We start from the raw sequence: 15,555 nt of genomic DNA on the forward strand, positions 1-15,555 counted from the left end.
GACAAAGCGGTAAATAAGCGAAAACTAAATGTTTGCATATCAACTCTGAAGCTCTGGAGTGGAGAGTAATTGACCCTACTAACCCGGAACACATGGTTTAGTCTACTTTTTAGTTTTATGGGACAGCCAGCATCAGTAATAAAATAAGTTTTATTGCTTGGCTTGATTGATGGTCAGGGCAGTGATGTGATTGCTGCGCCGATTGCACCAAACTGCGCCTAGGGGCCAACCCTGATACATCCTGCTACATTTCGCCAAAATATGGGTAATATGCACAAAGCCTGCGCCAAAGGACCAATTTCGGTCGCCTTTCAAGACCAAAATTAAACTGAGCACCGTAATTGAGCATGCGTGAGTTAGGTGGTGCAAGCGGCCGCCCGACATAAAGTTCCCTACATCAATCGTCCATCTTCTCTTGCAGGATTTTCCCACTGTGTCTCGTTTCGCGCTTTTGTCGTCTCAAAAGTCTCGTCAGCAGCAACCAGAGAAACCGGCATGCCAGTTGTCTGGTTGCTGCTGTCACTGATAGATGGCGGTAGCTGTCTGGAGTTTTGTGTTGACTCGCCGCTTATCCGCAGACACGATTCTGGGGAAATTAGCTCTTAATAGCTCCGCTGCAAAAACTATTTTATAGGTAAAAGATAACTAGCTGTAAACATAACTTCACTGCTCATTGCACTTTCTGCTTTGCATCATTAAATAAAGATGGATTTTTCCTCTTTAGCAATACAATTGTAATACCCTGAACCATTGTCTGTCCTCCTGTCACCTGAAATTCATAAAAAAAGGGGTGGGCCATGTCTCGGCGGGTAAGCACAAGAAGTTTAGAAAAAGCTATAAAATATGCCCATTATATTTGTATGTGTCTAGTGTGGCTGCACAGGAGATACAGTAAATTAAAAACTCAAATTAGTTTCATTGTTTTATACAAGAAGTGCTCATGAAAGAATGTTTTACTGTTGCGAAGTTTGTTGCTTGTATACACATGGTGAACACCGCCGATCGATGTACAGCGCGAAACCGTAAGGTTTGTGGCCGCACCATTCGGGTAGGTCGAATTTTCACGGATCGCAGAGTCCATGTCGAGGTATTTGTAAAGGTCTACAGTAATCAGTATTTACTTAAAATTTGGGGTGGGCAACGGCTCGGGATATTACATTTTGTGTTGGTACATTGAGTATGGATTAATACGCAGGGATCTTGATTTTCTGTAGTCTCTTTAATGTAGACATTATGTCGTAGGCGCTTGCCGGGTCCCTACGGACAGGCACCAGATCAGTTTGAAATGTTGCGCAAGATGTTGATTTAATAAGGTACAATAAATGAAGTAATTTTCTCAGCACTGTCCTTACCTTTTTTTTCTTTCTTTTTTTTTTGCTAAGCTATCAACTGTGATGTGATTGCTGTGCCAAAGTGCTTACCCTGCTACATCTTGATCCATTTTACCAAAATATGTGTAATTTGTGCCAACGCTGTGCCAAAAGGTCATTTCATTTCATCAGAACAAAAACTAATGGTTCAGTCGTTGCTACACTGCCAGATTGTTAAGGCCCGTTTACACTCTTGCGACCTCTTAGAACTGGGTGTCTTGAAACATCTTACAATGAGAGGACACACTGGCGCCATCTATTGGGTAGCAGTGTAAACTTGGTGGTCCGGCATATTTTCTATTTCTCTCGCGCATTATCCTTTCTTTCTTCGCTCGAAAAACTTTGTCAACGTTATAAACGAGCCTTCCTTATAGGTGTTACACACATTTGACCTTGAAAATCCCGCAAAACCTTCGCTCTTGTGAAATATAGTTCCAGGGTCACCGCGTAGATGGTGCCAGCGTGCCAGTGTGTTCTCTCGTCCTAAGAAATTTTAAGAGGTTTCAACAGGTCTCATGTCTCTCGGTCAAACTCGGTTGCAAGTGTGTGAACGGGCCTTTACGGTAAACCTGCACAAACTTTTGACACTTCTGTGTATCGCTCTGAATAACGTGTGGTCCGGTGTGATCTTTTTTATCGAATACGACACAGCACTCGGAAGCTTTGGGGCATTTCTCAATGCTTGTGGTCTGCTCCGGCAGTTTAATTACCTCCATTGAGTGCACTTTTCACTGCTCACTGTTGTACTACAGGGAAGCTGCACCTGCAGAGTAAAATTCATGATTTTCTGTATATGGCCTCGCCACAGCGCAGCCTTGTGCTGAGGGGTAAAACACTCCTTCAGGGTGGAATGGTACACGACTGCGTGTCGTGTATTAAAAATAATTAAAAAAAATTGATGAATGCTTACCGACAACATATACGTGGCAGTAAAATTTGTATAATAAAATTGCGGTTAGTTGATATGATAGAATGCAACATTCTGGCAAGTCACTCGGATTACTTGTCACAGTCATGTTCCTTTACAGCGGAGCTTTTAAGGGCTTGTTTAACCAGGATTGTGCCCCCCGCAAAGAAATGTCGACACAAAACTCTGGTTGCCGCCGTCGCTCATAGATGGCGGTAGCTGTCCAGAGTGTTGTTTGCCGGCTGTCCGCTTGCCACCGTCGCTCATAGATGGCGCAACCTTTCGAGCCTTTCCACTCTAGCGTGCCGACTTGCGGCCGGTCATTACTTCATTTCCACCATAATACAGCTTCGCTGGTCTTCCTTCTTCGCCAAAGTGGAAAGGCTAAAAGTTTTCATGTTCGTGATTTAAGGAAGGTTACTTTGAACTTTGGTATTGAGAAAGGGTTGATGGATCACAGTGGTTAGGTGTATCTGGACTGCTACCTTAGATTTATTTTTTATGTTTAGTTATCACGTCTAAATAGGCCCCCAACTGTTCGTGGACACACTTACCGTGAAATACCGCAGAAGTGCCCACTTTCTCCAAGCATCCACTATTAACATTTCCCAATCTATCGAATTCTGCAAATTATATCTTAACCGCCTGATTTGACCGGACCAGTGCCCATATCTAGATTAACCCAGTTTTCAGTAAAAATGGGGTGGGTGCTTCTCTGGTATTTTATGGTAATTAAGTTTAAGTTGAAATTAAATTAACTTAACAATGAAATGAAGTTGGGGAATACCATTAATAATTTAGCTGTTTTATTGTAGCATATTTATTCTCCACATGCTGACTTTTCACCCTCATAAATCTTCACATGTAAGATGCCACTGATGTGCAGAACTAAATTACCTTTGAAATTTAGTGATTTACTTCGCAGTAGATGTAATGAATCGTCGTGCAGAAATGTGAAGGCCAATTCGAAGCACTGCTTTTTATTTAGAGAGGCAAACACATGAATCTTGAAATAGCACTTGAGTGTAATGTGCTCCAGCAGTTTTTTGCTGCTCCAAACGGTGCTCCAGGATGACTCGAATCAATCACATTACTGCTACAAGCAATGTATAGTTCCTACCTCTTTATTTCTAACATCTTTCAAAGCTTGCAGGTTGCTTTCCTACTGCCTCAGAAAGCATATTCTGTGGTTTAAATCATCTCTGAAATGCAGCTTTTCCTCCTTCTGAAATTGCTTTAAGAATTTCTTGCAGTGTTCGGTCCCAATTGTTGGAGATTTTGAATCCATTAACTTGCAACTGGCCCATTTGCAGATATCTCGTGGACCCAGGGCGATGCTGAGAACCTTCCCTTTGGTGATAACCTGTTCGATGCCTACACCATCAGCTTTGGGATACGCAATGTCACGCACATAGACAGGGTGAGTGTTTAACGCACATACTTTCACCTGCGTGCGAAAATTTAGTGTAATTTGCTACGATGTGGCACAAAGTCGCACTCGTACTGCAGTCTTAGCCGCCGTCTTTCGTGAAAAAACGATGTGTAGCTGCCGTGTCCAAGCAACGACAAGTGTAAGGCTGCCTCAGTGATTCTGAGGGAAAAAAGTGGATGTTTATTTGGTGGGTTTACATCCCAGCTAAGCTGCCCGGGATTTGACAGGGGCTCACTGTCCAGGTGTCCACTAACTTGGAAAACCGGGAAAACTAGAAATTGTCGGGGAATCGGGCAAGTCTGGAAAAGTCACAAAATTTCCACCCCAAGCAGCACTGGTGGAGGAGATTGAGCTTTCCTTTCTTTGAGTGACAGCAAACGACGGATAGTGGTTCAGGGTAACAATCAAAGACTTCTGAATTGGGTGGAGTCACATTATTCAAAATAAAACTCTGAAGCCGGAAAACAAAAATTTTAACAGAATTATGACTTCATACTTATGTTTGGCTTCAATCTTGACTCTTGGGCACTTTAATGTGCAGTGTAACGTTCAAAAAGATTGGAATTATAATATTGTTACGTTGATAATGAAAATGATTTACTGTACAGTGAAGAGAATTAGAAACACAGATATGGTGGTTAGTCCTTCAGAGCGTGCACCGCCGGCATCGTCCTCTTTTTCCACCGTCGGCGTCGTCTTGCCGCATCTTCTTCTTTTTCACATTATCCCCCTCCGGGCGAAAACGGCGTCTCGCCGTTAGCTGGAACTATGTATGGTTTGAGTCGCACAATGTGGACGGTGTCGGCTTGAGTGTGGCGTGTATCGTGAGAGAGTTGTAATGGTTCCACCACATAGGTGACATCACTCGCTCGTGCGACGACACGATAGGGGTCGGTGTAGCGCGGAAACATTTTCTGAGCGAGACCAACACGTCGTTGAGGCGTCCATACCAGAACAAGGTCGCCCGGCAAATAGGAAACTGCACTATGTAGGTGGTTGTAGCGGGCGCACTGTCGTTCCTGCGAATCGAGTGTTTGTAGCCGTGCTAGTTGGCGTGCCTCTTCGACGCGGCATATGGCTTCGGAGGTGTGATCTGTAAGTGGGGCGTTGGTTTGCAGTGGAAGAAGGGTGTCAATCATAAGGTTGGGCTCGCGATAGAATAGTAGGTAAAATGGCGAAAAACCGGTTGTGTCGTGACGGGAGGCGCACAAAATTTGCGGTGATTCGTCGTTTCTTTGCTTCTTCAAAGCGTCGGCACTCTTTGACAACGTCCTCCATCGTTGTGCAGTCTTTGAAGACGAGTAGCTGGAATGCGTCGTCCGCGATACCTTTCAAGACGGGGGGGGAGCCTTTCCGAGTCGGGCATGTTGGGGTCCGCTTTCTGGCAAAGGGACAGGATGTCCTGTATGTACGTCATGTACGACTCCGTAGGTGACTGCACACGTGAAGCGAGTTTGCGTTTAGCGGACAGCTTGCGACCAGTGGGGTCGCCAAAGAGATGCTGGAGTTTCTCTTTGCACATGTCCCATGATGTGATTGTTTCCTCATGTGTGAGAAACCATGTGCGGGCAGTGTCCTTGAGGTAAAACACAACGTTGGCAAGCATAATAGTTGGATCCCATCTGTTATGCTGGCTGATTCGCTCGTAGAGAAGAAGCCATTCTTCAACGTCCTGTTCACCGGATCCAGGGAAGTTTCCTGGGTCACGCGGTTTGGAGAGGACCAAGGGAGGGGCTTGAGCGGTTTGACCGGCGTCTCTGGATGTGGTGTCACGAGACATTTGAGCTTGCGGGGGAGGGTCTTGGGAGGGTTCAGTGTCCGCAGGCGACGAGGTGTCCATAGTGATATCCGACGGTCGGGAAGGTGCTCGATTGGGTGGGTGACACTCAGTAGCTGGTGTGTCTATGGAGATCTCAGCTTCCGGAGGCGGAAGCTGGCGGCTCCAGAGGTCCAGCGTGGGCAGCGTAGAGGTAGGGGGATGGTGTCCACCTCCACCAAAATGTTACGTTGATAATGAAAATGATTTACTATAGAGTGAAGAGAATTAGAAACACAGATATGGTGGTTAGTCCTTCAGAGCGTGCACCGCCGGCATCGCCCTCTTTTTCCACCGTCGGCGTCGTCTTGCCGCATCTTCTTCTTCGTCACAATATTTACTTTGAATGAATAACAATGTAGGGTGGGTTAATGTTCTGCATGTGCTCGAGTCAGTCTGAAAAGTCTGAACTCGGCCCGACTGTTGGGTCGGGCTGGGGCCAATATCTCAACACCCTGTTCGCACTCGGGCCAGGTTCGGGCCTATTTATCTAAAGCCGCGTCGGGCCCAGGTCGGGTTGGGGTTGAGATGTCGGGACCCAACAAATCGACCTTGCCAAATCTATATTTTGTTTTACCTTAAAGGGATTGTCTGGTCAAATTTTGTATTCAAGAAAACAATTGATTATCATTGTTATTGCCTCGAGACGCATCGTACGTGTGATATCTGAATTTTATATGCCCCTATGCTTGAGAAATTGAATTTATGCTGCTCCAATCGCACTTTAGCGTAAACGCTGTTTTCGGTGGCAACATTGGAGCTCTGACGTCACACAACACAAAGCGAGCATTTCTGTCTCGTCGTTTTCCTGCAAGTGAACCGTGCTTCGTTTCTGTTGTTGTGCTCGACTTGTTTCGTGGTTGCGTGAGACTTTTGTTGTGCAGTTGGGTGCCACAACCACCGGGCAGCACATGCGAGCCAAGACGTGACGTTCCACTCTTTTCCGCGAGACGTGCAGTGACGAGCAAAATGGATCGTCGCCTTGCATGGGGACTGGGTTCCCATCAAGATCGAGATCCCGCTTATGCAGCAATCATCTCACAGAAGAGAGCTACGAGCTGAGTTCAGCAGACGAAAGGCTCGTAAGCTGACGTGTGATGCTCTGACGATATTAAACAACGTCCATCCACTCCTCGCCCAGATCGGATCAATCAATTTGTTTATGCAGTGAAACCGAAACCAACAGCTAGACCACCTGGAAACAATACCAGAAGTTGTATTTAGCACGCGTGCAGCAAAATTCTGTTTGACCCGCATGTGCAAATGGAGCGTGGCTACGATTCACCGAGCTCGTCCAAGTCAAGTGGCGACATGCATTTGAACGATTCGCCGGTCGTCTTCGACCCGCGTTCATCGCCTCTGAGGGAAGCACCCGCAGCCTCATCACCGATCCAGTGGATTTGCCGTTATGTGCACCCCAAGGGTGCACCCAGATACCGCTTCGTGTACCTAGTTGCCTATTCAGAGGTGAAATCTGCATCCTTTGCTTTGCAAGCGCTCCTGATTTGATCGGTGGCCGTCGCAGTTGTCTGCGCGTGAAACGGCATACGTTTGCTCGAAGCTTATGGCTGTTTTCGAGTAATGTAGTCTGCGCGCAAAACAGCATACGTTTGCTCGAAGCTTATGGCTGTTTTCGAGTAATATCTTGCTAAAAGGCGTGTCTTTTTTGCACGTGCTTGGCAACTGCAATAAAAACCTTATTTCAGTAGGGTACAACCTAGGACAGTGGTTCCCAACCATCGATGCTTCGCGGACCCCTTGTGGACCGGCGGAGATGATGGAGGACCCCGTTCGTAATGTGAGGAGAGAAAAAGGTATAGGTTAAATATAATAATCATTTAATAAATGGATATAACTAAGGGCTAGTGTGAAGTAGACCCCTCTTATTGACGTTCACACGAAAAAACTCGCCCGAAAACTGACACATTTCGACTTGAGAAAAAAGAACGTTTATTGCCGGGCTTGACTGATGAGGCAAGGCTTCGCGGACCCCTAGAAGGCCTTCGCGGATCCCCATTTGAGAACCACTGGCCTCGGAGACTATATAATTCTAAACAAAAATACAAGACATCCATCGACCAACGCTTGTTATCCCGTGCACTCAGTGATCCCGACCATCCGACCAACCTTTGCGTTTTGTGACGTCACGCAGCAGCTACAAATGTCAGCCATTGACACTGGCGAAATTCGGAGTGCAGTTTCGTACATACGCTCTTGAAAGGTTTAGTTAATAACGGGAGATCATATATCAAAATAAAAATGTTGCTTGTCTACATGAAGGCTTCCTCGACGTAACGAGCGCAAAAACTTATGTACTTCCGGTTTCGACCGGACAATCCCTTTAAGTTTGGACACAGCCGACGGTACAAGCCAATGGGACCAATCAAACAGCGTTCAAAAGCACAATGTTATGGTGTTCGTCATGTTTTCTACATGTTGTATTATGGCTAAACCAATCACGTACGAGAAAGGCCTAGTGACTTATGGCCTTACTATGTGTGTTCATGGTTATACGTGTTGGTGCCTTCAACTGGGCGGTTACACTCATGATGAAAATGTATAGGATATCAAGTTTAGAAACTGCGAAAATTATATTCGGGCTCGGGCCGGTTCGGGCGGAAATAAATATTTATTGGTCGGGCCGGGCTCAAGTCGACGGTCACAAACCATATTCAGACTCTGGCCGGGCTTGGGTCAGAACTTTATTGGACCGGGTCGGGTGGGTCCCCAAAATTCCGGCCCAATCTGATCTCTAGTGTGGGTATGCTTATACAACATTATGCCAAGAGACTGCCATAACTTTAACTGCTCCTAAGGACGTAAGTTTGCCCGGTGGTTTATTTAAAATGGGGCATCTTTTTAACAAGAATACTGAAGAATAGATTGAGAAGGGAAGATGATCCTGTGTTTGACTACCATTCTGTCGAGTGTCAGGTATGCCAGTGCTTTCACATGAGAACTGTGCTTGACATGTCCCTTCCCTTGAGGTGTTGGTCAGGAAATTTTGATAAAATAGTCAGGGAATTTGGACCACAACTTCATTTTGTTAGATAGCCTCATCAGAATGCGAGATTTCAAACGCATGTTAAAAATTCCTTAGTGAAATTACATTAATTTCTAGTCCTTCGCTCGAGGCATGGCAGATGCTTTTAGTTGGCTTGGCATGTAAACCCCCATAATTTCACTTCATTTCCACAATGAACGTTAATTGCTTGAGATGGGTTGGAAACTCGCTGCTTCTATCGCTGTTGCCGTTACCGCTCTGAGGACTTGGCTTGAGTCTGAACTAATAGAGGAAGACATCCCTTACATCTGTTATGGTAAAAAAAAAGATGTGGTCTTGTATGAAGGACCACCCAAGAGACTGTTTGCAGCATTTAAGGCAATGTTGATAGATTATGAAAGTCACTATCTCTTCAACAAAAGCATTTCGCTAAATTGAAGGTGTTTAGCAACTGTTCACTTCCCGCTTCAAGACAACTGGCTGAAATCGAACTTGAAACATCATTTGTTTAAAACCCTTCGGCGCATGATTCGAAATGAGCGCAGGGGACGGTCAGATGGGATTGCAGATCAATGTCCAATTATCTACGCGCCAGATATGGCGAAGCACATACAACCATTTTGTGTTTTGTGAAGATGGAATATTTCAATGGACTTCTTCCAAAACCGACGCGCCCCATCGCGGCGAAATACCACGCAGTGCACTCTGGGAACTAGTTGGCCACTCAGTTTCGGTTTCGACTGAGCAGCTTCATCTCATGCTATCACGCCGCGACCGAACGTGCTGCTTGCTTTTTCGATTATTGGACTTTTTACGAACCTACAATACGCTCATTCTCGAGCCATACAAAACGAAGACCGAGGCACTTTCCTTGGTTCCCGAAACACCGGATATTGTGCGTGCGTATGCGAACGTAGTGAGTCGTGGCTTAGTCACCTCACCCCACAAGTGCATGTTTGAGCTCAGTTTCAATAATCCTGTCTAGTACCAGTGAACTAGAACTGAAATTTGTTCATCTGGAGCCTTACACATATTTTGTTTGCCAATGTCCGCTTCTTGTTACTTCATTGGGCGAAAAGCAAGCTGCATCCTCACAGGGTATCAAAGTTGAGCCCAGCGTTTACGTATGAACTTTTAAGGAAATGCAATAAATTCGACCTAACCACTGCACATAAGTTACTATGATGTCTTCCTTGTGTCATCATATATCTCCCACTCAAATTATATGCAGATAGAAGATTAACTTTTTGCAAACGCTGAGATCGGCTAGCTACGACGAAGGCCCTAACAAGCGCACCCTACTCCTCGCTAAGCCTTTTTGGACAAGCTTTTACTGACGCCCAAGATCTGTGCCTGAACAGTGTGTCTGAAATTATCTTGGCATACTCAGGCAGGAAGAAAGCAAACACATAATAAATATTATGGCCATTAGCAACCGTCAAACGCGCTTTGAATTCGTTCGTTTGGCGCACGGCATAGGGGTTCCTGCCCATCCGCAAGTATGTGCGAATTTGCCTATATGATTGCAGGATAACTTTATGCGCATACGCGATGTTGAATATTAGTGGAATGCAAGCGGGTGGGGACTTCACTTCGTGCAGTGCTGCGGGTCAGTTCAGATAAGAGATAAGAAGTATGTTAAAATTGATCTTTTAGATGGCGCCTCCGAGTTTTACCTCGCATACTCAGGCATATTAAGAAAAACAGTAATTGCAAAAAGTAATATTTCGTCTATGGGTGCACGAAACAAACAAACTTCCTGATCAACAACACTAATGTAAAGGCGCGAGCTCAATGTACGGATACTTATTGGTGCTACAGCTTGTTGATTCGTTCACAAGCAAGATCCTCGAGCTTCGCACCGTCGAGACTCCCAGCACTGGCTCGTCCACATACCTCGATTGGAACGCTAACAGGAAGGCTCAAGTACAAAATTACAACAAGCATGTGTTAAGACAAGCTATACGTCTCAGGCTTGCGCTAAACCTTCGAGGTCTGGCCATTTAGGTTAGTTTAGAGTTCACAAATGCCGCTCTCAGGACCAGAAAACATGTGATAACGGCCGTTAATAGTCCACGCTCTGTGTATAATCTTATGTCGACGTGTCGATCGAAACCGAAACCCTGCCACTCTCCTCCCTGGCCAACTAGTTCCCAGAGTGCAACGCGCGCCGTGTTGCATGCAGGGCTTTATGGAAGTAGTCTACTGAGACCTCTCCTTTTTTCAAAATACTATTATTCTATTGTGACTCCGAAAAACATGATTTCTCCATTGTTTGTTGATGAACAGATTCTTGTACTAAATTTTACCCTTTATACAAGCGACAGAAAATCAGGGTGTCAAAAGAAGAAAAAGACAGAACTGCTCACATCAATGGTGGTTGCACATACAGGATATTCGGACCAACCGGCACGTTGTGTGAAGTAATAATGGGAGATTAACTGATTCACTATACTTTGCTGAAAATCCTTTGTTATTTGCCTCATTATTATTTTGTGAAATATTAAATCACTGTTAGGTATTCAAAAAGGGCCAAATATACACAGTATTGTATGTGGACTGAATATAAAAACTCTGCCCCCTTGCCACACTATCGTGGCAAGGGAGTGGTCAAACCAAATGTACCGTGTTGCTTTATGGCAACCTTGCACAGACGAACTTGGCATGCCTTGACGGTACGAACATCGTTACACGAGGTGGCTATAGTCGGTTACAAGTCAAGAAGGTGGGAGAAGCTCCTCCCACAATCGTGATGCGCCCGTTTCAAATCCCTCCGCAGTCGAAAGAAGAGTTCACTGGAAACGCCCCTTGTTTCGCTTCAATGGATAGATATTGGCTACAGAGTGATGCCAACTTGTCTCCGACCCCCACTTTTTAAGAAACTGACCTTTGTATTCATTGGAGGGGGAACCGAGCCCCTGAAAGCAGCCTTCGTATCCATCGGAGGGGGAACCTAAACCCCCAAAGGCCGTATTTGTTTCTATCGGAGGGGGAAAACTCTAATCTCCCCCTCGTGGCTTCCACAACGCTAAGTCAAAGTCGAAAGATAAGGCAAATATTTACAGGAAGGCAAGACCCTCCTCCCGCGTTGGCCGCAACATCACGGAAACAATGGGTCGCTATTGGATGCGGAGGTGACGCAGGGGTATATGAATCCCTTTGAGGGGCATTTGCTGCTACTTTCTTGACCTGTAACTTGCTATACGAACTGGCCATATCATGCATGTCATGTTAAGATACTATGCGTATAAGAACTCATACGAAGTCAACTCCCGACTGCCGAAGCCCGCTCGCATAGATCAAGTTTCGTTCACGGAGACAAGAACTCGTACGAAGTCCAACCGCCGACCCCCGAAGCCCGCTCGCACGGATCAAGTTCAAATTTCGTTCACGGAGAGGCTACCAGACACTCTTTGCCTACAGCGCAGCGTGCACCTCACTGTGCCATTCTGTTGCGAATTAAATAAACGTATTTGCCCAGAGTATGTGAAATTAGGCCTAACCGCTTTCACGATTTCACTGTCCAAAAGCGGACACAGACGATGGCTTGTTTGCTGACACCAATGCATCCGATAGGCGAAGAATGTCTAGGGCTCGACAATTTTTCGACCCAAGCTTCGTCAAGTATGTGCGACACTCGGTTTCACGGTTAATCACTTCCGTAACTACTGCAACTACGCACTTGCGGCCATTACGTGAGCAGCCTGGCTTGGCTTGGCTCGCTTGACTTGGCCTGACCGCATGGCGGCAAGAAAAAACTGGCTTGGTGGCTTGGTAAATTACGCGCAACTCGAGACTCGTGGATCCGAAAATTGGAGGTGCGTTGATTATGGGAGGGAAAAAAAAAAAGTCAAATATTGATGCCCGTTGTGGGGGGTGCGTTTATTATGCGGGTGCGTTTATTATGCAAGTAAATACAGTACGTAATATCCAGACACAAGCGTGCTTGAAATTCATAAGAACTTGTCTGTATCGAATGATATTTCTGCTGCTGGTTTTGGCATTCATGCCCTTGTCGGTGGAAATACAGTCAAACCCGTTTATAACGAACAGTAGGAAACGCTACAATCAGTTCAATATAGCAAGTAGTTTGATATAGCAAAAACAATTTTCAACGAACTTCCACGATGAGTTAGTTGTAAGGCGAGAGCTTCTCTTCCTTTCTTATCTCTTCACTTCCGCCTTGTAACTACGTGCTAAAAAGTTTTTTTGTTTTCTTTTGCATGCGTGCAGAGTTTGTTTTTTTAGCGTATCTCCCCTTGTGAATCGCTTCTCTTCGCTCTATTTTGTTTGCAACTTGAGCTTGTGGAATTTTATTTCTTCCCTACTTCTTTTTTGGGGGAAGGGACAGGCTAGAAGATGATTGTTTGCACGTTTTTGGAAGCCTTCCTGGGGGAAAAAAGTTATATAGAGCCAATATGTTGTTCGTTATAAAACATACTTTTTGCATGCATTTTTATTTAAATTTTCCATGAGTTCGATATCTACAATAATTTGATGAACGTGGGTTCGTTCTAAACAGTTTTTTCTGTACTAATTGTCCCGTGACAAAACTTGCAAACAAGTGTTACTTGAAAAGCTCAAGGTACACCCGTGAGCGATATGAAGGTGAACAGCCCTCTTCTTGTTTTTGACGCTCCTGCAAGTTTTGGAACAAGCTCCGTTTCAGAAGAGGGCTAGAACGCAAAGTTTAGACCCCAAGCCACGTACCATTTGAGACGTTGAGAGTTAATATAGCTTTAGGGAGCCGTCAAACAGGCAAGAAACCAGGTAAGGTGTTCACCTTCATATTGCCAGCGGGTGTACACCTAAGCATTTCTTATGAGTTTTGATTACGAAAGCATGCAAGGCCGCTCGTCTGCTCCCTTTGTCGTCTACTACGTACTAGCATGCGCGCACTTCGGGATCTTGGAGGTCATGGCGCAACGGCCAATGGGAGCCCCATCGACGCGCGCCAGCCAATGGAACTGAAGGCGAAATCGCGGAAACTAGGACCTGTTTTCGCGCTCCTAACTGATGACGTCAGCTCGCTCCATGAGACAGTTAATGTTTTCACATTAATAAAGAATGATGGCTTAAAATCACAATACTCTGTCTCACCTTACGATGGACTAGGGTCCGAAGGCTGGCCAGCGGAGCACTACCTTCAGAGAAGCTTCTTTCGCATTGTAAAAGAATGCGTTAGAGAATTTTTAGTACGCAGAGTATGAAGAGCACTAACCTTACGCATACGGTTCTTTGTTGTGATAGCACACTATTTTATATTTGTGTAGTATAGGTGCATGGTATTTAGTTTCATAATTATTCATGCCCTATTTCATAGACATGTCAACTGTTTGGAGAAGTTGGAGGGTGTGCATGCAACACTTACATAAGTTTGTTCCGCCTTAGCCATAACAATCCCATCCTAGGTGCAATTGAGGAGTGTACGGCTGATGACGGTACGGACGAAGCGCACGCAGATGGGTCAGCAGTCGAGGTTTTTTGAGTGTCGTAACCATTGGTGGTGTGGGAACACAGGTGTAAGTAGAGCAAAAACCCAGCAAGCAGATGAAGCTGCCGGGAGGGCTCTATAAGCAGACGAAAAACTCGCCTCCCCATGACGCATCTTGACGCTCTGATACATACGACAGAGCAAATATATCACATGGTTTCTAACAGGCTCGGGGTTGGACCCGGCGGCCTGTAGCAGTACAAACTTATGAATGTAGTCACTAAGGCGTAGAAGGTTCAGCTACCTTTCCCTCCTCCTATGACGTCTATTGGTTCATAGCTTTCTCTGGTATAAAAACAGGAACTCTCTTTCTCTAAGGACAAATAGAATGGTCCAAACTGGAAACCGAAACAGTGGCTTTTGTTGTGACCCAGATGTACAGGAACCTTTTGTCCTAAACCAACCTTGGAAGATAAACGGTAAGCCCTTTTTGGTCGATGGAGCAGGCCAAGATTTGGAAGGAAGCTCAAGTGGCCTCTCACAGCAGTCACTAAATGGGCACAAGTTCCATTAGATGGAAATATTAATATATCTCGTCATAAGTTTACTCTACCTTAATGATTTACCAAAAATCATTACTTCTTGCAAACTTTTTTGCAAGAATAGTGTCAACACATGTTGAGGTCTGATCTAGCAGAGTGTCTACGTACCGGGAAAACTGGGAATTATAAGGGAATTTTAAGACACCTGGAAAAGTCAGGGAATTGTCAAGGAGATTTCCAAAAAGATTGCCGAGTCAGAGAATTGGTCCCATGTTCGCCCGCTCATGCTTGAAGCGGCAGGCATGGGCTGGCGTAGCCACAAGCGCATTCAAGTGCAGCGGCGCGATGTCTGCGCGTGGTTTGCGCATTGTTAGAGTGGACTAGAAATGTCTGAGTGAGACGAACTGCCGGGTCCGGTTGAAGCGCCGAATGCAGAGTGTCAAAAATTGGCGTGGCGGCACTGTGGCGTGGCAGCACTGCAATAGAGCTAGCTTGGGACGCGATGCAGCGGTGCGGAGCGCGGCTATCGCAAACGCTGACGAACGCCGCTTCACGCAGCTGCTCGTGCCGTGAGCCAGCCACGGTGTGAACACTGGAGGATGCTGGTAACGCTTCGAACCAGGTGCGACTCATGAAGGCACCTTAGGCGCGATGCGACCCGCCCAAGCTGAAGGGCAAGTACGGCCGCTGCGCTGCCACGCCAACTTTCCACGCGCTGCGCTTCACACGAGAGCATGTGCGAAGCTGGCGGCCCGTCGTTCTTCTAGTAAACTCTAGAGCCACTAAATAAGCTACACTTTAGAGTATCAACACTAAAGTATGGCAGCTAAAGAGTTACTAGTGAAGCGGAGTAGCAGCAGCCATTTTGCTTAGTTCGTGACTCTAGTCAGGTGGTGTTGCTCTAGTACGCTCTGCTGTTATCGTGACGTAGGAGAAACAGTTACTCTAACCGATACTAGGTGGCACGAGTCACCACTAACACAGAAGAGAACAGCCATCATTCATCTACCCTCTGAGAGGCTCATGCCTAGCAATCCATTTGTTCATCAG

The 15,555-nt window shown here is 45.8% G+C and overlaps 1 protein-coding gene across 1 annotated transcript in view; it reads left to right on the forward strand.

The window, feature by feature from the left end:
• The window catches only part of LOC8031397 (2-methoxy-6-polyprenyl-1,4-benzoquinol methylase, mitochondrial), a 127,344-nt gene that overhangs the window by 12,773 nt on the left and 99,016 nt on the right, over positions 1–15,555 (forward strand). The window contains exon 4 of the mRNA XM_040222973.2: positions 3,591–3,697. Coding sequence (XP_040078907.1) covers positions 3,591–3,697 — 107 coding nt within the window. The remainder of the gene's footprint in view (positions 1–3,590; positions 3,698–15,555) is intronic.

This window comes from Ixodes scapularis, unplaced genomic scaffold, assembly GCF_016920785.2.
Source record: "Ixodes scapularis isolate PalLabHiFi unplaced genomic scaffold, ASM1692078v2 PGA_scaffold1__304_contigs__length_218370807, whole genome shotgun sequence".
NCBI lineage: Eukaryota > Metazoa > Arthropoda > Arachnida > Ixodida > Ixodidae > Ixodes > Ixodes scapularis.